Source organism: Sinocyclocheilus rhinocerous, unplaced genomic scaffold (genome assembly GCF_001515625.1).
Source record: "Sinocyclocheilus rhinocerous isolate Xijiao unplaced genomic scaffold, SAMN03320098_v1.1 scaffold2982, whole genome shotgun sequence".
NCBI classification, from domain to species: Eukaryota; Metazoa; Chordata; class Actinopteri; order Cypriniformes; family Cyprinidae; genus Sinocyclocheilus; species Sinocyclocheilus rhinocerous.
In genome coordinates this window covers 264930-291273 of record NW_015656004.1, presented here as the reverse complement: position 1 = coordinate 291273, position 26344 = coordinate 264930, and the positions used below count along the sequence as shown (strand labels likewise).

Sequence of the window (26344 nt, the reverse complement as noted above, 5' to 3'; positions counted from 1 at the left end):
CAACCAGAAAGATCATGCTCACGGACACAGTGACCTCCTTCACATGCAGTCGATTACCACTTTACAGAGCCCAATTTACTTGAAAAAAAAAAAAACATGCTTCCAAGGATAAATCTGTGTGTCATTACTGTTATCATTACAGTATGTCCCCCTTATCACTAAATGAAGCAAGTAATTACCTTGTTAGATTCTCTTTAAGCAGTGACTCATTGAGGATGACTAGAGTGTCATCTAGGTACTTCATCAGAGGAGCCACAGCCTGGAGCAGTTCATCAAAGAGGACATACGTTGAAAAACACATTCGGCCATAATTACATGTTCTTTCTCTGTTTATCCATACATACCTCATCAGTGTTAATGGAGTCTGGAGATAGGCTGATGTGTTGAATACATCTTCTGAGTTCAGGAAGCATCTGTGTGGGACAAAGTTTTATGTGATTGACTTTTTACTCCAGAAACTGTGCAGCAGTCAGGGGTGTGTTTCCCAAAACCACCTTTAGCCAACTATGGTCACAATGTCTGTTGTTATCAACATAGTTCAATGATTTGGTTTTCCCCAAAACTTCAGTTCCAACAAACATTCGCAGCATCGCAAACTTTAAACTTCGCAAATAATTGGAACTACTGCTCTTGAAATGTGGTTATAAGCATAGTTTGACGTTGACTTGACGTGGTACAATCTATATCTTCCATTCCGTGTTTGTCAAGAGAATAAAAGTGACGTTTTTAAAGACTGCGCATGTGTGAATGCACTCTTGTACTCTGAGGGAACCTCAAACATCTGGAAATAAAGTAAAACAATGGTGAACAAAAATAACAAAGAAGTTTTCTGATGCCATGTTTGTTGTTTACATAACATACATAACATAGCATTACATCTAACTTTAATTCTACCTTGAATTAACTAGCATAAGTTATTGCTTCAAACACAATTGTGATGTCACTAACGGCAATTCTATATTGTTAAAACAATGTGGTTCAAACAACGGCTGAGCGACAAAGTATCTATTGTCTCGGGAAACAGACATGACTAGCTTTTACAGAAATAATCTGACATTAATTTAATTCTTTTTAATCTGACATTAGTTTATTTATCCAATGTTGCATTAAATTACGTAGTTAAAGGGTTAGTTCACCCAAACATGAAAATTTCCCATGATTTACTCACCCTCAAGCCATCTTAGGTGTATATGTCTTTCTTCTTTCAGACGAATGCAATCAGAGTTATATTTAAAAAATGTCCTGGCTCCTCCAAGCTTTATAATGAAAGTGAATAGCCGTTGAGATTTTGAAGCCCAAAAAAGTGTGTCTATCCATCATAAAAAGTGCTCCACATGGCTCCGGTGAGAATATGCAAGTCTCGCGAGAACCAAGTTTTCTTTACAACAAAGGAAAAACAGTCTACTCTTGGATTGTATCAAAATCCTCCGACATTTTTCTTTACAAATCCATATTTTTTTACTTCTAATTCGTGACCGGTGTTTTGTTTTGCTCTCTCCTTTGCGCTTTCGCTTCGTCACCACGTTTGCCTATGTCTTACGTCATCCGCTGGATGCCACTCTCTCGTGAATGCGCATAAGACAGTTTGTGGAAGATAGAGATTAGTTTATGAAGTTTTAAGGACATTTTTCCTGCACAAATGCATCGATTCGCTTCAGAAGGCCTTTATCAACCTCCCGGCACTTTTATTGGACTTCAAAATTTCGACCCACATTCACTGCCATTATAAAGCTTGGAGGAGCCAGGACATTTTTTAATGCAACTCCAATTGTATTCGTCGGAAAGAAGAAAGTCATATACACCCAGGATGGCTTGAGGGTGAGTAAATCATGCATTAATTTTAATTTTTGGATGAACTATTTCTTTAAGTAATGAGTTACGTCCTTGAATGGGAAAGGCACCCCAGAAATCTAATTTTCAGAAACCTATGTTTGGGTACAATATGCTTGTACAGTATGTTGCCATAGCTCTTGATATAATCAGGTCTCTTAGCAGTTGAACTGTGCTTCTTGATGTATGCCATTACCCTATCAGTAAGGTGTGTGATTAGGCGTTTAGCCTCCCTCTGCAGGTCGATATCAGCGTTGTAGAGCTGCCCATTGAGGGACTTGTTGACCTGCTCCTTCCCTTCCAAGCCGCACGACTCCTCCATGGCCTGTTCGACCCCCCGCCAGTCCAGCTCCCGCGGCAGACCCCCCAGGTACACGCGCACATGCTCCGTGCTATTCAGAGCGACACAAACCTGCGCCAAAGCAGCAGCCAGGAAGAGGAGGAAGGGAGATCGAAAATGAGGAAAGGAGAGGTAAAGAGTGGAAAGAACAAAAAGGAAGAAAATAAGGAGGTCTAAATGGGGCGGAGGGAGAGAGAAAGCATATAGTGCAAAATGAAAAGGGGGCGCTAACGAGGTCAGACACACTGTGACACAGGCGCACCGCTGAGACGTCAGTGTTGTCAGGGAGAAGCACTCAACGCTGACATTTACTTCGCTCGTAATGAAAGCCAACCCTCCCTTGCCCAGAAGCGGTACCTGCACGATGAAACTCTTGTGGTCTTGTCCCAGCTGGCCCCTCTCAATCTTGCGCTTGATCAGCTCGGCGTAACACACTGCCTCACTGCAGAAATTCTGCCACACATCAAGAAAGAATTGCGTTATGTGGGTGAAACCATCAATTCTCCTTTCCATTACGAGCATGCTTTTTATTTTCAGTTTTTGACCGCCGCTCCCCAGCTGTGCAAGCTTAAACTGCATGCTTATGAAAGTGGAGCTTAGAGGCGCTCACGTCCGTCAGGCGTGTGATGAAAATGAAGGCTCCCGCTGAATCAGGCCACGCCAGCTGGGCCCAGAACTCCCGCACCTGGCTGAAGCATGTCGTAACGTCCACCGCCGAGGAGCTGTGTTTGGTCTGACTCTGGATCTGCTCCAGCTGTGTCATTAAAATAGACACGTTACGCTATGCAGCCAACACAATACTCTCTCAGTGGGGTACATTAACTTGATTTTTGTCTTCTCAGCACACACTTAAAACTGAAGGGGGTTTTCGCAGTGAAGCCGTAGAAGAACCATTTTGGGTTCCACAAAGAGCCTTTCAGTGAACAGTTCTTAAAAGAAACATTTATTTTTACTGTGAAGAACATTTTCTGCCAGGGCCATGTTTTATAAAAAAGAACTGTAAGTAGTTCATAGAAATTATTATATAAAAATTCTTAAAATTATAGGTTCAGCTTAATCCCAAAAGCACTGAAACTAGTACTGGAAAGTCTAGTGAAAAGTGCAGGAAATCCACAAAAATATCTTTAAACTTAATACAGTTGATGCTACTATTCTTTTATTTTTTCTTAATTTGTTTTCATTAAAGCAAATACATTTATATTTAACAAAAACAAAATAATCTAATATAAAAATAAAGTAATATAATTGAAAATGAAATTTTGGGTGGGCACCAATGTTGGTATAAACAAAGTATTGGCATGACGGTTGCAGACAGCTATATGAATCAAATTCAGCGGAGGCGGATATGCTGTCTTTAAAGTGGAAATGTGTTTTACAATGACTCAGTGGCAGGCATGGAAACCATTACACATGTCTTGGCTTGTCATCATGTCGCCCCACACCATCTTTCTCACCTTCCATAAGCTATTTCTCTCCGTCTACTCATCTGCAGCATTGCTATCACTGTTATTGCTGTACAACTCTTTAAATATGTTTTTAAAATGAATCTCGTATGTTCATGTTAAGTCAATCCATAGTTTTCTGGAAACAGGCCACGGCCGATAATCTGTTGCTATTTTATGCTATTCTTTCCGACATCGCCATTGAAAAACTCAAATTAATTGACCACATATTGTATTGGTAGCTATAGTATGCTATAATGCTTTAGTTTGGCCTCCAACTCACCTGATCCATTTCCACAGCTTTGCGGATCCTGTCAGTGGATCTTTCATGTACAATCTGCAGCCATTTATGAATAGAGGTCTTGAACCAGTTGTGATATCCAGTTAGAGCCAACATCTTAGTGTCTCTGAAAAGAAATGTCCACATGTGAATCACCAGTTATGACTAAGCCATCCTCAGGCTCACTCAAGAGTAGATAACCTTGTCAATTAGTAGAATCATCAATCTATCAACAATCTATCCTCATGTGCATTCACTCTTTCAATTAGTATATCTGATGAATTAGCTCTCATGCAGATGGATTAAGAGGATCCCAGTGACTAACTTAAGAGGCAGAAACTCCCTGAAGCGCTTGAGGGACTTCAGAGACATGTAGAGCTCAAAAAGCGTCTCTCCCATGGTTTGGGTGAGTCGCGAACTCTCCTGCTCCAGGTTCCCACACACTCGCTCCATTGCCACGTTCACGTCATCTGCCACCTGGAGACACAGCACAACATTAAAGCTCTATCGCCTGACTCCTATTTATCGAGGCAAGACTTATTTTTAAGCGTTCCCAGGGGTGCTCAAACTTACAAGTTTCTCTAACTGCCGGTAGGAGATGCTGAAGAAGTCAACCTTCACAGAGCTGAAAGACAAGACACAAAAACATGTTCTATGGTTTTTTTTACGCTTGTTTCATTGTTGTTGTGTCCCAACCCATCTCATTAAAAATGAAGTGTGCTTTAAATAAGCTATTCATAGGCTGGTTTTCCTGAATGCTGTGTCTCTGCAGGGCAATCAAAACATTGTTCTGTTTGTTCTGCACAAAACAGCAATCCTGACTTGGCGTGAGTTTGTAGTGGGACTGTTTGACCGACCAATGGTAGGCAGGGAGCATGCTTTGGAAACCTGTTTTGAAATAGTCATTATTTTGTGTAATTCTGAAATTACACATGTCTAAAGATACCTGTAATAAAGCTTGTTGTAGACATTTTGTCCTCTCTGCACATCAACACATACTGCATCCACCACCGTAACCAAACGCCTCAGCTGCTCCTCTAGAGTCTGTAGAGATGTGCAGACAACAGGTACATCAGCTACTGAAATGCTTGACCAATGCTTTCTTGTACAGTTATGAGCAACAGAGAAACTACAGGTGCTTTAACTACAGCAGTATGAATGTAGACATACAGTACAAAATTTTCTGTTCAGCTTTATATTATATGCTAATGTAAGTCATAATATAAAGGGCCACTAAAACTAGGTATTCATGTCGGTTTCCAAGCTTTCTTTGTGCAGTAGATAAATGGTTGGAACTACATTTGAAAACACTTTTATATGGTAATTAAATCAATACTTACGCCTTCATCTGGTTTGATGTTTGATATTATTCCTTCATACCACTCAACTGTACCTTTCTAAAGTCAGGAATAAACAAAGAAACAATAAATTAAAAAATAGTAGTAATATACAAATGTATCCATAATTTAGTAAAATATGAACTATTTAAAATCACTGTGTACAGTAGCCCCAAAAGCATTTGGACAATTTTGGACACATAAACTCAACTAACTGTAGAAATGTCGATGCATTCAATACAAAATATAAAATCAAGTAGCATCTGCTAGAGCTTTTCTCAGAGCCACGACCTTTAACCATCTGGTCTCTCAAGATGTATGAAGTAATTTCCTCTCCAGTTCACAAAGGTGTAATATATCAACCACAGGTGAAGTATATAAGGTTCCTCTCATGAAGTATATTCTATGTTTGGCAACCAGAAAGTATTACACTACTTTTGTCTGTATTTTGAACAATGTATTTATCATTCGTAATTTTGCAACTTGTTGCGTTAAAACATATCAAAGCTGAATTTTCAGCATCATTACTTCAGTCTTCAGTGACACATGATCCTTTATAAATAATTCTAAAATGTTTATATGATGCTCAAGAAACATTTCTTCGTATTATCAATGTTGAAAACAGTAGTGCTGCTCGATATTTTTGTGGAAACCATGATAATTTTTTTCAGGATTCTTTGATGAAATGGAAGTTAAAAAAATAACAGCATTTATTTGTTAAAGTAAAGCCATTTAAAATGTTACAACAGATTTCTGTCACGTTTGGTCAATTTAATGTGTCCTGACTAAATAAAATTATTTCTGCTGAAAAAACAATAGAAACCATCACAGAAAATTCTAATGGTTTCCACTACAAACACCATTACAAACATTGCAAACCATCAACTTTTAACCATTAAAACCATTTTAAAAAATGGTTTTCTGTAGTGTGTTTTGGGACATATTCCATTATGATTTATTGGTTTTAACAAGCCACCAATAGAAGGCCAAATACTAGTAGAAACCCACAGGGTCCATTACAGTTTCCATTAAAAACCAATAAAAGTCCCATTATAACCAGTAATTTACCAGTAAATTACAAATTTTGTTATGGTGTCTATTGTTTTTTTCAGCAGGGCTTATTTACCCCAAACTTTTGAACAATAGTGTACATTTTGAAAAAGTGTGGCTTCAGTGTCCAAATACCTTTCGGAACCACTGTATGTCTCACTGCTGTATGTCTGCATCACCTTATTACCTTTATAACTGTTGCTATTTCCAAGTGCAGTTCGCTGCGGTTTGAACACACGGCTCTAAAGGCTGCCATTGACTGCATGTGACCAATGCTCCTAAAGCACACATACACACAGCAGATCAATATCCAAAGAACAGTTTCAACAACACCATGTGGAAACTGCATGAATTGTTTGTGTGGTGGTGTGTCTCTGAGCCCAGTATACTGTACTACATTGTAGTAGCAACACTAGAAATGCCCACAGGATGTCATTTTTAGTGTGTCACACTACCCAATACAGATCTACCCATAGGAGTCCGAAAGGGCAGATCACCATGAGTTCCCAGACACAGCTGCTGCAATTGATGGCAGAAATATCTGAATTGAAATGGTTTTATTGTGGTCCTTCGGCCTGGAAATCGACCGTATGAAGGCCAGCTCCTGTGAACATATGTGTGGGTTCATGAGTCTTTATAGCCTGTGTGTGTGTATGAATTCACCTCAGCATAAGCTCACAGCGTATGATGGCAGCAGAGTTGTTGCAGGGGAATACTTGACGCATACTCTTCATTTGAGACAGGCAGTAATCACAGTAAAGTCTGAAGCTCTCTGCCAAGAGACCCTCCTGCACTCAGAAACACATAATTACAGACTGGACCCAGATGAAAAGAATTAGTTCCAAACTAGAGCCTTAGGGGGGAATTCACGGAGAATAAATTACACCCGCTGATAGCGCTGTTTATTTGCACATGCCGACTGCGTTGTTTTCCCTGCTGAAAAAACAGCTAAAACCAGCCTAAGCTGGTTGGCTGGTCTTAGCTGGATGTTCCAGCTGGTCTCCGAGCCTGACCAGCTAAGACCAGCCTGACCAGCTAAAGAAGTGGCCAAAACCCTCTAAAACCAGCCTGATGACCAGCTAAGACCAGGTTGGTTGACCAGCTAAAACCAGCCAACCAGCTAATTAGCACCCGATTCGCTGAAGGTATTACGCAGTGAATTAGCACCAATTGCAATTTGCAAAGCACAACTCTGCAAGCACTTTATGGAACATTAACTACACCAGACAAATAGCGCTGAATATAATAAACCACTTTACAAAAAAAGGAGGTGTGTTTGTGCAAATATTGACAATGTAACAAAGTCGACATAGGCCACTGCATTCGCATCTAAGGTATTTTGTAAGACACCACATTCTAAAAAGAAGTTAAAAGAAGTTAAGCTTTTCAAATGCAAAAACATGTTCTGTTTTTGTTTTGTTTTTCCTGTAAAATATCTAAAAACTATTAATATAAAGAAACATAAATGTCCGTAAAGGTGAAGTTTTTTTTTTATGTAAAAAAATACATCCACTTAATCTACACTCTTAAGAAATAAGGTTCTTTTTTTACATGAAGTAACAGTATTACTATTAGTTGCTAGTATAACTTTTTATAACCATAAGAGCCCGAAGAACCCGTTGCTTTTAAAATGGTTCTTTGAGTTAGAGTATATGGTTCTTTTTTGCGCCTTTTTGTTTTTCAAATCTGTAACTGTCAAAGTCACCTCATTACTGATTTTCTGGAGCTCAGCTATTCAACTACACAGACTGACTGTCAACACACTCTTGACAGGTACATTTTCTTTTTAAAAATGACTATAAATTTTAACTTTCAAATTGTAACTGGTTTCCTACCAGCCATGTCTTTTTCTCTCTGTAATTTAACAGAACATGTAACTGTGACCAGCTCTGTTCAGTTAAGGATACATCTCTCCAATTCTCCATTAAATAAGTGACGGAGATATTGAATTTATGATCCATATTGCTAGATTTTTTATTACTTGTGTAATAGGTCCTATATAGCACTTTTAAATCATGGATACTTATGAACCCTTATAAAAAGGGTCCTATTTAGCACAAAAGGGTTCTGCTATTGTTACAACCAAATAATCCAAATTTGGTTCTGTTTAGAACCATTTTACTTAAGATTGTACTTTATTGGTCACTAAGTGTACCATTCGTGGTTTTATCTCACCAAAACTGTAAACACTGGCCAACTCAGATCTTTTTCCACTTCAACCAATAGCGAGAGTTTGGGGCATGGCTAATGTATAGCAGGCTGAGCTAGTAGGTGTCTAGCCACGGCTCAGATTCTTTTACAGAAGTGCAAGATAAAATCTGATAAAAACTTGCCAAAATACACAGAGACAGCCAATGGTTAAAATAATGGGTAAATGGGTGAAATTTAGCAGTGCTTTTAAAAGATAGAAGAATTTGATGGATTGTTTGGGTTTCAACCGAGACACCAAACTTGTGGAGTTTCTTCTTGACAGGTAAGCTAAACTCAAGTTTCTGCTACATTCTTTACTGTCAAGCCCAGATAAAGGATAAGAATAACTGTTGGGAAATCATAAAATGATAAGTTTGATAATATGACATTAGTAGTACGTACTTCACATTTAAGCAAAAATTGTAAAGGATATTTATATATAATGACTTTTTTACCATTTATAAACATAAACCTCTTTACATTTTATTAGATTTATGCTTAAAACTAAAATATTGCTTCCAAATATTCTCAGACAATATCATGCAAATTTGCTGCTTAACTAAACATGTCTCATTCTACAAGCATATGCATTTTACTGGAAAACAAGAACAAAAATGCTGATTAAGAAAATGATTTTCTGCAGTGCAATGAATTCACCCCTAATGTGTAAAACACCAAAAAGCGGTCTCTGTGCCCAGACATTCAGGGTTAGCGAGCTGTTGTAAAAACCCACCAGCTCTCCGTGCACAGCGGTATCCTCCCACTCTGCCTCCACGGTTTTCAGCAGCCTGAGGAGCAGAGCGTAGCTCATTACTTATGGAACCTTATAAAAAGGATTCTATTTAGCGTGAAAGGGTTCTGCTATTGTTACAACCGAAGAATCCAAATTTAGTTCTGTTTAGAACCATTTTACTTAAGAGTGTACTTTATTGGTCACTAAGTATGTCATTTGTGGTTTTATCTCCCCAAAATTGTAAACACTGCCCAACTCAGATCTCTTTCCACTTCAACCAATAGCGAGAGTTTGGGGCGTGGCTACTGTAGCAGGCTGAGCCAGTACTGTAGGTGTTTAACCATGGCTAATGCATTACATGGTAAAAGAAATTCAGATTCTTTTACAGAAGTGCAAGATAAAATATGAAAACTGGCCAAAATACACAGAGACGGACAATGGGTAAAAAATGGGTAAATGGGTGAACTGTGCCAGTGCTTTTACAAGATGGATTGAATTTGATGGATTGTTCGGGTTTCTATCGAGACACCAAACTTGTGGAGCTTCTTCTTGACAGGTAAGCTAAACTCAAGTTTAATTCTTTACTGTCAAGCACAGATAAAACAGCAAGATATTGTAAGGATAAGAATAACTTTTGGGAAATGTTGTTTGAAAATATAACAGCAGTAGCGCATACTTCACCTTTAAGCAAAAATGTTAAAGGATATTCATACATAATGTTTTTACTATTTATAAACATAAACCTCAACACAGATAGATATGCTTAAAACTAATATTGCCTCTAAATATTCTCAAACAACAAATTTCAATATCATGCAAATTTGCTTCTTAACTAAATGTCTCATTCTACAAACATTTGCATTTTACTGGAAAACAAGAAGAAGAAAAAACACGCTGATTAAGAAAATGATTTTCTTCAGCGCAATGAATTCACCCCTAATGTGTAAAACTCCAAAAAGCGCTGAGCCCCAGAGTGAACTCTGGTCTCTGTGCTACGGCACATGAATGTGCCCAGACATTCAGGGTCAGCGAGCTATTGTAAAAACTCACCAGCTCCCCGTGCACAGCGGTATCCTCCCACTCTGCCTCCACAGTTTTCAGCAGCCTGAGGAGCAGAGCGTAGCTCATCCTCTGAGAGCGGTGATGGCTGCTGTAACACTGCCAACGGCTGCAAACACATGCAAAAACATCCGTTTTACACACTAGTGTCAGTCTCACTGTTGGCAGGCGTGTGTAGCTGAAGCATGCAGCGATTATCAGGATGGGTCTTGGTGTTAAAAGCATTTGCTGTTTTCATGCTGTTGTGCTCATCCTGTCAATAAACATGCCGACTGCGTGGCATGTCACAGATGAGCTATGATCTCACTAGGTTTGATGTTTAATACGCACATGATGGCCTGCTGCAGAGGGGAGAGATCGGCCTGCACTGCATGATGGGACAGCACAGTCCATGCAGCCGCACACACTTGTCCATTCCAGTTATAAGGCTCTTTCTGCAATTAAAATGGTACGATTATTAATTATAAGCTCCTAAGCTTGATGCAGATGAATGCTAGGCAAATAAAAAAAAGTGCAACCTGAATTTGATTATGTTCATAGTCCAGAATCTGGCTCAACATCTTCTTGTGAATGGTCACATTGGAGGCCATTTTACTCAAGGCTGTGTCTCTCTGTTGAGCAGAAGTAGGAGTGATTAATAAATATTATGAAGATGAATAGGAATATTATAACCTTGAAGGAAAATTCAGCTATTTTGTCTTTCAAAAACCTGCATGCTGAATGTACTCTACCTTTCAAAAGTTTGGAGAAGCATTTTTGTAATGTTTCTAAAAAGAAGACTCTTATGCTCGTGAGCATGCATTTGTTTGTAAAAACTGTAATGTTGTGAAATATTACACTTTAAAATGTTTTCTATTTTAATGTATATTAAAACGTAATTTATTCTTGTGATGTAAAGCTGAATTTTCAACAGCCATTTGAAAATGGCTGCCTCGCTGCTCAAAAAGCGTTTCTTATTTTTATAAATGTTGAAAACAGCTGTTAAGCTTAATATTTTTGTGGAAACTGTGATACTTGATTTTTTTGTTCAGAATTCTTTGAAAAATTGAAAGTTCAAAAGAAGATTTGTATTAAATATAATTTAATTTGATTTAAATATAATTTAAATGCAGCGTTATATATGTCTTTACAGTCACTTTTGATCAATTTAAGGCATCCTTGCTGAATTAAAGTCCTAATTTCATTTTTAAAAAATCTTACTGATCCCAAACATTTGAACAGCAGTGTACTCACTACTCATGTCCATTGAATGCAAGTAAATAGGGAATTGGGTTTTCGAGTTCCACAATTACTGAATAGCACACATCCCCATTGAATAAGTAGATGGAAAAGTATTCTTCAACATTCTAATTTTTTGTTCCACAGAATAATGTAAGTCATGCAGGTTTTGTAACACATGAGGGTGAATAAATAACAACAGAATTTCCATTTTTAGGGTTACTATCCCTTTAATGAATGCTGCTAGATCTCAGGTGAGCAGCGGTACCTGAGTGGTAAAGAGACGAAGAATCAGGTGACATTCTCCTTGAACTTTAGAGGCGCTGGATCTGGGCTCCAGCTTAAACCATTTATCATAACCAACGACTGGGATCTCCTAGTGAGGGACAGAAAGTGATCCAAAAGTAGATTCAATGACAAACACAATGAGTTGCCTTACTGTTATAGAAACTAAAGTGTGTGGAATTAGAACTCACATTCAGCGGGATGTTGATGCAACCCAGGAAGTCATCAGCATTCTCCTCGCTTCCTGATGCAGCGGCCCCGTTAGCCCTCACGGATTTGGCAATTTGCTTGAAATATCTAATATTATGATGCAACCATTTGAGTCATATATTCAGCATGCATTTGAACCAGTATTTGCAGAGAATGTGTCAGACGTATCTCAGGCTCATTAGCTTTAAGACAACAGACGGTTGTTGTGTGACCTACCTGCCCATTCCTCTGAATCCACTAATTTCATTCAGCTTCTTACAGGCTTCCGCAACAGAAACATCGTCATCGTGATCCCTTGGGTGGAAAATAACAAACAATTTTTCAGTGAGAAAAACAGAGATGACTGTTCTCGTTCTGAAGGACATATGCTGATGCAGTTTACCATATGTCCAGATGGAGCAGGTCATTGTGAACATCATCAATGTCACTGTGGAAAACAAACACATTTAAAAATGCACAGATCATCTAATAATATCTATTCAATTCTAACAGTAGGATACTCACAAAACAAAGTGTTCATTCCACACTGGGTTAAGAGTCTCTGGTTTGACATCAGTCACCTGGATATCTCGGCCCGCCAGCACTTCCTTAACACTGGAGCGCTTCTCTAACTTTTCCCGTCTCTTGCGAAAACTGAACTTCCTCTCTTTCTTCTCCTCAGTGTCTTTGGGAGACTGTCCCAAGAGGATTCCCAGCATACAGTAGGGGTCACTATAGCCTACACAGCACCCATAGGCAAAAATGTTCACTAATTAAATTCAATAAAGGCTTTCAAAGCATATAAACAAATGGTCTGTTTCACTGGAAGAATTTTTGTGTTGTCTTATTGTTAGATCATTTATGCACTCTCAGAAAAAAAAGGTACTCATATGCTCATTTCAAAAGGTACTAATATGTACTTTTAAATGACTAATATGTACTATTTAAGGGTAAATAAGATACAAAGATATACCTTTTAGCTTTTTTTACCTAACGGTACCAACCCAGTGACAGCTTTAAACCTTTCTGAGAGTGTGATGTGAATTTTGGCTCATCAAAAGGAGAATAAAACTTTGCAGACAAAATAAAGTCTAAAACTAATATGATTTCTTTGATGCTTTAGTTAAAATAAATACAATTTCCTTTGAAGATTTTCTAAGGCATATAGGTATTATGTCTAGATGTGAATGTTTTGTCTTGCTGTTCTTTTTTCCACAACAAAAGTCAGTGCCACAGACTACATCAAAAAGACATGATATTAGAAGCAAAACACGCAAATAATTCACAAAAGACAAAAACATCTTACCATTGGCATCTTTCGCCATGAGATTCTTGCCTTTTATTACAGAGACCCTGAGAGAAAAGCTGGCTTTCTACAAAATAATGTTTCAGATATGGATTAGAACGCATCATGGCAGTAATAAAAACTGAGCATGTTTCATTTGCTGTTCGACATGGTGGCGGCACCTTGAGTGAGTGCACAGTAAAATAAATGCAAACATGCCGTGCTGTAGTGCCAAGGCCTGTCGAGAGAAAAGAAATCAATAGAGGTTTTCTTTTTCAGATGTTAGAGGTGAGTATATTATGTATATGACACAGGCAGTGGGAGACTGCTGTTCAAATGAAGGCTCGGATCTTTATGATGCACATTCAAATAGCACAACATTTTTCTGTTCTTTTCAAAGACCTTTAAGAGGTTACAAGAGGTAACTGGAGCTTCTTTCATTCTGACATTTCAAAGTTTCTTTGGTCTTGCAAAAGATAAAACATGTTTAATTGGTTTCTTTCATTGATTCTGCGTCTGTTTAGTAAGAGAGGCTCTCTATAGATATCAGTATTTTCCACTTGTTGAAGTATTATTTTACCTTTACTCATACGAAAGAAGAAAAGAGTGAAATCTGTCTATAAAGAAATAAGACGTTGGCTCTTAATTTCGAGCTGGCAGCATATACCACTATTGCTGTGACTGTCAGAACAAAAGCTTGAGAAAAAGAGAGTCATGTTTGTAGTATTGGACAAAATCTATGTGAGACCCTCACCTTGGATTCTCTGACTCTCTGAAGGATGATGTCATGCTCCTCTTGACCCATATCAAAGACCTGAGTGAGAGAATGATCAGAGAAAAGATTGGTTTCTAAAAAACATTGCATTTTGAATATTAAGTTTTTATGACTGGGTATAATGGTTATAGTAATGCAATGACAGACGTGTTCACAAGTCAGTTTCAAGTCTTTGACAGTTTAGTCTCAAGTCTTAAAAACTCAATTTCTCCAGCATATGCTACATTTATGTATGTATGTATTTATTTAAAATAAATGTATATTTTTTATTCTGCAAGGATGCAATTAATTGATCGAAAGTGACTGTAAAGACATTTATAATGTCAAAAGGGTTTCTATTTCAAATAAATGCTATTGTTATGAAGTTTCTATTCATAAAAACAAAAAATAAAATCCTGACATAAACATTTCACGATTTCTTCTTTCCCCAGGGCCATATTCCTGGTTGCATTTGCACTGCCAGTAAGAACTCTGAAGTGATGCAAACCAACAGGCATCATCGTCAACTATTGGAGAATGGAGAAGTGCCTGGATTTCACCATCAGTCCATCTATCGCTGTTTTCCATGTTTGTGGTGTTATTGAAAACATGGCAGGTGCCGATGTTTCATATGGCATGCCATAGTCCAATCAGTGTACACTTACATCACTGGTAGTTCCTATTGTGCCTGGTTAGACCCTACACTGAAATAGGAGCTAATGCAGTCCCCCCAAAAGGAGTTCCTGTACCTAAAATCGTTTCCAGTTCTTGTGGTGCGAACATGCCAAAAAGTGGGTACATCTACCAATAGTTATAGGAACTATGAAAACGTTTGGTGCAAAAGCCCCTTATGTTGTTTGTGGATCTCTAATCTGGAGTCCAAGTGAAGTGTCAAATAATTGCTTATAAGCACAACTTGATTCCGAAGCTTTTACTTTTAGTTCACAGGGCTTGACAATAAGGACTGCGTGAAAGACTCTCGGGACAGTTGACAGATTTGTCACTGGCACGATCGGGCCACAGCATGCATCATGAAAGTTTATTATTTTAAAGCATTTAAGCGCAAGAAGATGCGCAAGAAAACTCAATTCATAATCCACGCACTGCGTTCTGTGTGTACAGTGCAAACAATGCACGCACCCCGAATGGAGTTCTTTTTTTGCAACTTCTTGTTTAACTGACAAGTATACCTGGCCAATTTGAACAATAAAACAATTTTAAAGCATTCAAGCACAAGAAGATGTGAATAACAACTCCATTCAGTGTGTTCTGCGTGCAAGGCATGCACACATAGATCCGTGTCACAGGCAACGCATGAGCCCCTTATGATTATTTATGCTTTCCACATCTTCTTGTGCTTGAACGGACAAATACATACAACAGCATGTCAAATACCCATCTTGGCGAGTATACTCGAAAACAGTCGGTTACGTCTTAAGTTAACTCAAACAGCTGGGAAAGAAATTGAATGTGTCTCACTATATTGGATCCATGCATTCTGTTTAAAACCACGCCTAATTTACCAGCTGCTATCGGTGTCCTTAATGTTAATCCAAAAAAAATCAATCACTCACTTTCACAGCTTTAACAATTACTAGTATATATTTAATTTATAGTGAAGAATATGCAATGCTATTTTACATTTGATTATTCAATTTCTGTACTTGAACACCTACAAATCTAAAAACCTAAAGCATTGTTTAATTTGTATCTTTATTCTATTTATTTATTATGTTTATTTTAATATGAAATTGGAACTGAGAATTGTAAAACTTAAGTGTTAAACTTTTGGTGACATATAAGCTTATTTATCAGAATGCAAGAAAACAACAATAAAAACAACAATTACATTTTTGGTGGCAGGGCAAGTAAAAATTTGAACCACTGGCCCGACCAGGGTAGTAGAAAAAATCTTTAGTTTTGAGCCCTGCAAAAACTGCTACAAAAACTGTTTAACTGCTTCTACATGTCTACCTTGTTCTCATTTTAACTCTTTAAAAATTAATTCAAAGGTTATGAGTGCTGACATACATTATTCTTGAGAAAAGGGTTTTTGCATTTTATAGTAGAGATGGTAATCAAAGCTCAGGATATGTCAGCCGTTAAGGCAAAAAATTTTTTTTTTTTTTTAAGGAAAAACATTATAGATCAGACACTTCAAACGTAAGGCCTGCTGCACCTCAGTGTTAGAGGTCTCAGAATGGAATCAGGCTCCTCTGGAGTGACAGGGGTTTCATGGGTGTAATATAAGCACCAAACATCAATCCCCATTGGGCAAGGGCTTTGATGTTTAATCATGTCTGAGACAAGAGCATCTGCTCCAACTCATAAAACCAAGTCAAAGTAAACAAACCCCCCACCACCACCCAAGCACAACCTTCCGTTCCCCCACAATCCCTTCAAGGACTAGCTTTTTTTCGAGAATGCAAGCGCTTTGAAAACAAAAGATAAAACAAGAATTTTATCTATTTAGAAATCAATCAGAGCATGATATTTATTTAGGTCTTGGTGGATTTGAAGCACCAGAGGCACAACACACATTGTGATATTTGTGTTGTTATGGAGGGATGCAGGAGCGTTTGAATCATGCACTATGTAATTTATTGAGAAAACAACAAAGTTGCACCTTCTGCAGGTAGTTGAAAATGTCCCCTTCGTTGGTAACATATTCTGGCGATGGTACCCCAACGCGATTGACCACGGTGTAAATCGCCTCCTCATACAACAAATCCAGCTATAACAGAATGATTTATTTCAAAAAGGAGAAAAACCACAGAGTACCACAAAAAGGAATCATGATATCTGAATCACTGTTGCTTTTGAAAGGGTGACCAGGAGACTCACCTCATCTCTGGTGGATCTCTCTGGAACAAAAGCCTGGTCTTTGCACTCCGGGGGTGGAGGAGCACAGCTGCTCTCCTCCTGTAAATGCATGAGGATGGAGAACCAATAGAAACAAAGATGACAGGTGAGGTGATCAATGAAGAGTGGGGAGATCATTAATTGTGCGTAACAATGAGCTCAAAGCAGCTCTCTAGCCGTGTAGATTCAAGGGCTTCACCGGCTGAGAGCAATGAGCTGGCAAGAGGAGAGTTCATGAGCCCCTCAGAATTATCCTCTGTGAGAAATGGATAATTTGATCCAAAATATGAGCTCGTTTTTATTTGAGCTACGCTAATAGATTAAGGGGATCTTGACAATGGCACAGCGATAAACTCCCACTTTTGTCGATGAACGTCATTTACTTTTTCGTTGGCGAATCTACAACACAATCAGTTCTCCGAGAGGAGTGATTTGAGACGAATGTTCTAATCAATGTCTTCACAGTCAGCTATTTCAGGGAGAATCTGAAAAAAAGAAAAAAAAAAAAAGAAAAGAAAAGAAAACTCAGATAAAAAGGTTCGGTAACACTTTCTATGAAGCCCGTATTTATAATACATTATAAGGGTATTCTTAAGGCATTATAAAAAAAACTTATAATATGTTATATCAACTCATGAATAATCATAACAACAGTTATAATACATCATAATACTTACGTATTTGTGGTTATAAGTTTAAGAGTATGATTATTTATAACACACAATGAACACCATATTAAATCTACTTCATTTACAGAATAATGGACTGTATCATATCTTTATATGTGTGTGTGTATAGTCAATATTCTTATTTTCAAGTAAAAATTATACTTTAACTACTTTGTGATTCATTAATTCATGCATCAAGGGATAAAGGAGAAAATTTCTATATATCAAGGTTTGCACAATTTTCCCCACAAAGATGATGAATGTTGGATTACTGTGTTCAATAACGATGCAGAAAAGCATAATTTCATGCATTAATTGCGTGATTAGATCTTAAGAATGCCATTTCTGTAGGATTCTTCAATAGTGAGTATACAATACTACCCATTATAAGTGTTAATGCTGCTTTTATCACCCAGAACCATTTGGAGGCAAATTCTACTCAGCCAGCATTGATCGCTGTCCTTTTCAACATTTACTGCTAGAACAGTGGGAGAGGAACGCTCTTCAATAAACATCTAATTCAAGCACATTAACTCTGACGCTGTCTTTATATGAGGGGAAGAGGGAGGGTGAGTTTCTGTGATCACTGAATCCCGCAGCAATGCTCAGGAGAAAGAACTGCTTTAATATGACCTGATTCTTCAGCACACGGGGGAATGTTGTGACAGGGATACACCTTGGTAAAAGCAGGGATGCAGTCTTTTGAAGAATGTGGTTACCTCAGTTTGGCCGGCAGACAGCAGACTATCCTGTTTCTGGAGGATTTTATTCATGCGGTCAAAGAACTCCCCGTTTCCCCTGGCAACCCTGGAAATAGAGACGGATCAGTTCAGTTGCGGAACATTTCACCCTTGTTTACATTTAATTACACAATGTGGCTTCAAAAAGAGATTCCCTTCCAGCCGAGTCTGGGATGTGTTTTATTTATTTTTTTACCCTGGCACTGCTTCACTGTAATCAATCACTATCACATATATGCTGAAAGCACATCTGGACCTCTGGAGTGCTTCTCATTCACACTAATAAGATAAGATGCGCAACATTGAGAGATCTTTGACAGGCATCCAGCAAACGCTTGTTTTGGGTTAACATTTAATTACTGGAACATAGATAAATGGAGAAGTGGTAATAAACTGTCAAATTGTCAAATTTAGGCTGAAACTGAGAGCATTGCTGACATGAGGACAAATTAGTATGAAGTTTTACTTTCAGACAATGCTTAGTTTTAAGAGAAGTAAAAATTATTTCGCCATGACAGTAAAGTTAAACTTCTCTATTTTTAATGAATATATTTAAAATGACAACCCTCGTAGAAAATTTATATATTTAAAATACTTTTATTTCATAATAAGTATAGTTCAAATCTATTAACATAATTAAAACTGTTCTTATGAATATTCATGAGATGATACAACATATTATAAGGTTTTTTATAATGCATTATGCATTCATTATAATGCCTTAAGAATACCCTTATAATGTATTATAAATACAGGCTTCATAGAAAGTGTTACCGGTTCTTCTACCATTGTTTACTACCAATGATAGTACCATTGTATTAATTACTATGGGCCATGAATAAAGCACTCATTCGGTACCCAATGGTTATTAATTAATAGCCTCACTGTACTAGGTTTGTGTGATATTCATAATTAATTCAAGATAAAAAAAAAACCTTCCATTTAAATTTGATTCCTGAATTTGAATCGAAATAGCAAACAGGATGCAGAATTGCAATTCAAATTTACATTCACCTAATATATTTGTATTTAATTTATATATAGTTCTGTATATTTAACACATTTATGGACAAGTGTGGAAGAACACTTCATTTCCCAGAATACCCTGCCTGTTGAATTTCTGAGTGCTGTCCACTTTTTCAGCAGCCTTGTTCCTGGAAGTATTTTTCCCAAATGGATTTTTAAAAAAGTCATGAACCAAACCGTCCAGCTACGAGGTGAATCACAACATTACAAACTTTGATTTGAAGCAAAAATGTAAAACTGGACACAAAGTACAATATTATGTACTAAATGGCTTTAAGTAGTGAAGAAATAATCCCATAAAGCATTGTGATTAATATAAATTTAAAAAAATGGATGGAGAAAGTTACCACAGTTTAAGCTCATTGCATAATATGCACATTTAAGCATATATAAATATGTATATATAAGTATTTAGAGTTTCAATTTAGCACAGTTTTCTCGCGGTGGAGATTTCTGGCGGAGAAACAACAGGAATTCTGTTGTTAAACACGATTATTAAAAAAAAAAAAAGTTGAAATAAAGTTGACTAATGGCTTCAACAAAAGCATACACTAACAACTAAACTTTGTAGCTTACAGTAAGTCTGTTTTTAATGATTTGTAAGTAATTGTTAAAAATCAATTCCACATATGGAGAAAATGAATGGGATTTTTACTTCCAGGAGCATGACTGTTACACTCTACTGTGATTCGGTAAATTACACTTCCTCTAATTCCAATTCAACTTCCTGTGGGTGTGGCCAATTCAATTAAAATTTCAGCAACAGTCACTTGATCACAAAATCCCAGGATAACAGCCAGCAATTCACTAGCAATAACTCTAGCACTGACTGCTGTCAAGAGTTCATGAATCCACTGTAAGGAAAACACTGAGCCAGAGATGTGCGCGTGGGAAGTTATTAAGAAGGGATTCTCTGCTCGCCAAAAAGAACAGTGCAGCCCATTTCATCTTTGTTAAAGACCACCAGAATGGTCCAGACACATCTACCAGTGTGAAGAGATACAATTTGAACTTTACAGCATAAATGGGAAAGTTATTTTTGACCACAGCAAAACAGCAAATTCCGACTTCAGACCCTCATAGCAGACATGCCATATGGTGGTGGGAGTATCATGATTTACAGCCTAAGAACCGGATAGCTTGCAGTCTTTGTGGGCATAATGAATCCTAATTGTACTCTTCATCTCCACGGCAGTACTGCCGACTAACGCTTGTGAATATCTCTGTCCGCTTTGTATCCAATCTCACTAGACATTGTATTTCATTCTGCACTGCATTTAGTCTCTTTGCATTTATTATTTTCGTCTGTCAATTAGGTTAGCTGACATTTATTACCATTATTACATGACATTTACTCATATCATTGCCACTGTTGCTGTAAGGTTGTGGAGGACATATTATTGTTTTCCTTACAGTTGGACTATAATGAGAAGAATGGCACTAAACCTGACTTATACAGAAAAATATACTAGTGAATGTCAGGATATCCGTCCTCGAGGTGAAGCTGAACTGTGTGTAGGTCGTGCATCGCAATGCTAATGATCCTAAACGCACAAGTAAATCAATAACGGAAAGGCGCAACCAGAGAAATTTTGTGTTTTCCAATGGTCAAGTCAAAGTCCTGACCTTTAGCCGAATGAAATGTTGTGGCATGACCTGTTCAAAACATTGAGAGATCTTTGACAGGCATCCAGCAAACGCTTGTTTTGGGTTAACATTTAATTACTGGAACATAGATAAATGGAGAAGTGGTAATAAACTGTCAAATTGTCAAATTTAGGCTGAAACTGAGAGCATTGCTGACATGAGGACAAATTAGTATGAAGTTTTACTTTCAGACAATGCTTAGTTTTAAGAGAAGTAAAAATTATTTCGCCATGACAGTAAAGTTAAACTTCTCTATTTTTAATGAATATATTTAAAATGACAACCCTCGTAGAAAATTTATATATTTAAAATACTTTTATTTCATAATAAGTATAGTTCAAATCTATTAACATATTTACTGACATATCGCTCGAGACTTAATGATATACAAATGATAATTAAACTGTTTTTGAGTGCTACTTGTGAATAATGCACATATCTTAATATTAAGCCTAAAATTGTTTTAATGTCACTATTGATGAGGATTGTATGATCTTTAAATAACATCGGTCTTTAAATGTAAGATATTTAAAGTTTTCCTAAAGTATACTTGCAATAGTTCCACTTTAGCACAATCAAATATACTTCAGTATGTCTTTAGTTGGATCTCAGCAGTACTTCCGCACAATTAAAGTGCATTAAGCACAAAATTAGTTGCTCCAATTGAGCAGACTTTAAGTATACCAGTTTAGTACTAAAAGTACAATTGCAGGGTATTTTTATTAATAACATAAATCTGTAAATGTATTTGTAGTATACTTCGCATTAAATAAATGTATTTCAAATACATTTTAGTATACTTATTTTTCACTAGGGAACACAATAGTGAGCTTTTATTAAAACTAATTGGACTAAAGTGTGAACGTCATGAATGAAAATACTTACGGTGTGATTTCAAGTTTTGGTGGTCACACTGTCTCTCAATTTATTGTGTGTCTCAGAAATCCAAATTGCAATACTATGAAATACTTATTTTCCACTTTTAAAATGTATATTTAGCCTAAATGCTTTAAACCTAAAATGTTTCTGTGTTTCACTTTTAGCTTTATAAGGCTGTAATAAAAAGGAATCATTTTATGAACTATATAGGGCATATTAACAGTATGGAAACAATGCATGCAAAACAGTTATATCTAAAATGAAAAAATAGGTTTTTCATCAGTTTTGTTGCACTTCCTGTTTAAACCCCGCCTACAGTTCTATCTGAAAACAGAAACAGGTCATTTTGTGATTGCAACAGATCGACACAAATTTGAATTCGTATAAATTTGTGCAATCTTATTTGTATGTTTTCATACAATCACTCTGATTGGTTAGAGGTGGACCTTTACGTTTAATTTCTTCTAAAAAAAAAGAAAAAGAAAAAAAACAATCTTTCATAAGAAATTGGAATCTTGTAAAATAGTTATGTTTCTTCATGAGATCGGAATGCGTGAGATAATTGCACAGGTAAGACTGCTATACCTTTGCTGGTTTGTAATTATCGAATGACTTAACCAGCTTCCCCAGATAAATTTCGCTGATAAAAATTGCTTTGATGTTTCACTAGTTGGCTAGTGCCAAACTAGCACTAACCTGGGGTGTGTTTTCCAAACAAGTCACGGCTGTTCCCAGAAAACATATGAACTTTATTGCACATCATTCAAACCACGTTGGTTAGAACTGTCGTTAATGACTTGCATACGCATATGCGCACTCAAAACTGCCACTTTAATTCTCCTAAAAATAACAGAAATAGAATAAAATTTGTAAATGTATGGAATTACAGATACAGATTACACTGCATGTTAAGCTGATTGTTTTGCTCAAGTGCATGATCTATTTAAGTCCACATGTCATAATAACAAGAAACTATGCTAGTAACCACAGGCCGAGAGCTGTAGTTTCAACCACACAAGTTTGTGATGCTATTTGCAAATGTTCTTTGGATCTATGGATTCAAGAAACACCAAATCGTTGAACTATGTTGAAAATGACGAATCTTGCAACCATAGTTAGCTTCTGATGTTTTTGGGAAATGCACCCCAGACCGATGCATAATGGAAATTCATGCTGATCTTTTCAGCAAGGCAGGTAATCCGTTACTTTACACATCTGAAAGAATGGGATCAGAAAGCAGATGTGGCTCAGCCAAGCTAAACAAACAAACATGGTGGGAAACACTGACAGCAGATATCAGGACTTGTTGTGGACCTTGTTGCTTCAAGTTTATCTGCAGAACGCCTGCGCTCACTGGGGATTGAGGTGACAGGCCTCCCCGTCCCTCTGACAAGCCTGAAAATCAACAGCTTGAAGCGCGTCCCCGAGAAACAGCCTCCATGGAGATAAGAAGATGATGGACGTTTCCCGTCCTCATTAGTCACTGCCGCACTGCTTAAACATCATCAATGCAACAAGTATACAATCACGTCTTGCCGCTTCCGATCAAGACTCTTACACACTATCCAACTTAATTGATCTTATCGCCAGGCAATCCGAGGAGGAGGTGGGATGCATGCATCTCCTGCAAACCAGGGTGAACTTCTGGACCCCTGCCACTTGCTAATTTTCCAGACCCGGTCGTCATGGTGATGATAGCCCATTCAATGCGGGATTGGTTGGCAGAGTGCAGCACCTAGGGAATATCGCCCATCTCTCCTGCTCTGAACTGCCTGACTTCAGTAGAGTGTGGAGGAATGAGCGGGGAACGCACGACACAGCTGCAGAATGGGTGCATCAATCCTGGACCTGTCATACTAGGCAACAACTCAAAACATCAAAAGGTGACCCGTTTGAGTCGTGTAGTGTGTGGTTGGATTTAGTTGCCTACACATTAAACAGAGAAAGAACTAACATTATTTATCCAGCCCACAGCACTCCAGACCATTTCTTTATCAACACCATCACAGCAGGTGACCATTAGATACCTGCGGCCCCAGATATCCAACAGAGCGCTCCTGGGATTCCCTCAGGAGATGAATTAGGGATGACACTTTGAGTCCGCATACATCCATATTAATATACTCTCAACGAGGCCACACATTATACCATTGTGTGATAATTCTAGGACTGTCTAGACTGTTTTGTACTTACCTGTGTGAAAGAAAAAATCACAGATGAGATAGCTTTAATGTCTCAGTTGATTCTCATAGATGCCAATGAGATAAAAAGAAGTGCGAAGGTGCTGCGAGCGATTTTAGCAGTTTGCTAACTTCCACTATTTTGCTCATTTCAAAAGCGCACCCTCCGTCCAAAATCCCAACCTCCAAAAACATGTCCGCAAACCCCAAGGCTCAAGGTTGGGCTGGTTATCATGGCCTTGTAAAGGAGAGGTAACCCTATAGTTTTCGCTCCGCTGACTTCCATTCATACTCGTGCAAATGTGAAAGAAAGGAAACACAAGCTCAATTTTCACTGCATTCAAAAATTAAAGCTTGGTGTACTCTTGCAAATTTGTATCACATGTGTGGCCAATAGAGGAGCAATATGTAATTGTGTAATTTTTAAAGTTGTGCAGTAAAGTCAGTGCAGTTGACTGTATATTTTACATTTTGCATTTATTATTATATGTAACATTGAATTTAGTGTTCTAAAACACACGCCACAGAGTGTGACGTCACATCATGACCATTGCACTGTTAGAAGTGTGTGACTGTGGCTTGAGCCCCTGCTGGTAGATATTGTAATTACACCATAAGGCTCTGCAAATCATCTTTTCTCCACTGAGGGACATATAAAGGGGATATCATAAAAATTATTATTTTTTGCCCACTTTCCACAAGTTGGTATGATTCTTTAGGGTCTTCATGGAATGTCTGCAACATACTTTGGTAAAAATTCCTCAATGATCGTGTAAAACAACACCCTTTTTACCTTGTCAAAAACAACTTTGTTCACAGCGACCTGTTTCGGTGCATGTCTCTTTAAATGATAATGAGCTACTGCTCACCACACCCCTCTGTTTTTTTTTTTTGTGTATTTGGTGGTGCGTTACCATCAAAAACAAAACTAATCCACTGTGTCATCAGTGGATCTGATTTCGGGAGAAAATTAAGGCTCTTATGTTAACATTTATGTCCACAAACTTATACAAAACACCTGCATTGCTTACGAGGCATTGTTGTCGCTAGAGCTGCTCGAGCACGGAGAAAATGGCAGACAGCATTCAACTAGTTGAGGACATAAATATGCTAATATGGAACAGTCTGTCAGCGCTCGTGGGCGGGGCCTGAGCACAGGGTGCGATATGCTGGGGCGGGGGGGGATGGGACTCTGGTCTACGCATCTCTGCCTCTGCTGAATTAGCGCCGAAGTACTGATCTGAATCAAATGATTCGCGATACGTGATCCGATTGAAGCGCTTCAAAACAGTGAATCATTTTGCGACGCAATGGTTTAACTGATTCAGAGTTTCAAAAAGCTCAGTTGATACTATAAATGTTCTTTGCTCACTTTCTCTATATAATTTATTCATTTAAATTAATGTTTCTAATACACACATTTATAGCAGAACCTCAAGTAAATTACATGTTATTTTGTTTAGTCATGATATAAAGGTGGGAGCTTTTTCAATTTATCACCTTTCTTTAAAGACTTATTCAGGGAAGTACAGCGGGATGCAGGAAATGGTTGAGTATTCTTTTAGGTATAAAATATCTTTATTGTAATGCTTTTAATGTCCATTTATAGTCTTTACACAGCAGCTTGGCTCATTAAATGTTTAAAAACCAGCTAATTTCAAGACGCCGACGTCACGTTGATATGTTGCACATATCAAATCAATTTGGGTTATACGTTTTCATTTTCAGATTTTCGACTCAGGTAATTGGTTCAAATAAGTTATGGTCCCCTGAGCACAGATGGCAGATATCAAATCACAGACTTGCTCGAGGTATTATAGACATCCTTGGCAACAATGCAAAATGACTGACAGGCAGAGATTGTTTCTGATTGGCTAGTTTCAGAGGCTGCTTCTCTCGCTATTTTCAGCTGTTTACAGAGCCTAGTACTGTCAGATAGAGACAGGTAGTGATGTATTTCAGATATATCTGTCAAGTAGTGAGGACATTTTATATGTGGTATTCAAAAAACATTGCTTAGAGCACATTTAACTTGCCTGTTTCTCAGATTTTGTCTCCTGGGAAAAGACCTTAGTCATCTCCTCTAGAGCTTCAGAAAAGATCTCCAGAGTGTCAAAAGATACCAAAGTATGTTATCAAAAGTCAGATATTCTGATATAAACTCTTAACAAACACTTCAGAATGTCAAATTCCAAAAGCTGTATACTCTTACTGTATGTCAACAAGTGCCTCATTTGTTTATGTTTCTATTTCTCTTTATTTATTTCTTAGGCGATTTCAGAGAGGCTAGCAATAGCAAGCTAGCTTTGAAAGCATAAGATCCCACCCTCCCTCCAAATCACTCCCCAAA

General features: G+C 37.6%; 1 protein-coding gene across 1 annotated transcript in view; it reads right to left on the bottom strand.

Moving 5' to 3' along the window:
* The window catches only part of baiap3 (BAI1 associated protein 3), a 58230-nt gene that overhangs the window by 6820 nt on the left and 25066 nt on the right, over window positions 1–26344 (bottom strand). The window contains exons 3-27 of the mRNA XM_016526553.1: window positions 18242–18329; window positions 16837–16914; window positions 16619–16726; window positions 13993–14052; window positions 13260–13326; window positions 12479–12692; window positions 12357–12401; window positions 12191–12268; window positions 11956–12061; window positions 11748–11855; window positions 10780–10872; window positions 10592–10695; window positions 10253–10370; window positions 6943–7067; window positions 6467–6557; window positions 5233–5289; window positions 4839–4936; window positions 4466–4517; window positions 4218–4369; window positions 3896–4019; window positions 2781–2924; window positions 2528–2623; window positions 2027–2242; window positions 345–413; window positions 180–259 (exon numbers count right to left, since the gene is read on the bottom strand). Of these exons, the coding sequence (XP_016382039.1) occupies window positions 180–259; window positions 345–413; window positions 2027–2242; window positions 2528–2623; window positions 2781–2924; window positions 3896–4019; window positions 4218–4369; window positions 4466–4517; window positions 4839–4936; window positions 5233–5289; window positions 6467–6557; window positions 6943–7067; window positions 10253–10370; window positions 10592–10695; window positions 10780–10872; window positions 11748–11855; window positions 11956–12061; window positions 12191–12268; window positions 12357–12401; window positions 12479–12692; window positions 13260–13326; window positions 13993–14052; window positions 16619–16726; window positions 16837–16914; window positions 18242–18329 (2571 nt within the window). The remainder of the gene's footprint in view (window positions 1–179; window positions 260–344; window positions 414–2026; window positions 2243–2527; window positions 2624–2780; window positions 2925–3895; window positions 4020–4217; window positions 4370–4465; window positions 4518–4838; window positions 4937–5232; window positions 5290–6466; window positions 6558–6942; window positions 7068–10252; window positions 10371–10591; window positions 10696–10779; window positions 10873–11747; window positions 11856–11955; window positions 12062–12190; window positions 12269–12356; window positions 12402–12478; window positions 12693–13259; window positions 13327–13992; window positions 14053–16618; window positions 16727–16836; window positions 16915–18241; window positions 18330–26344) is intronic.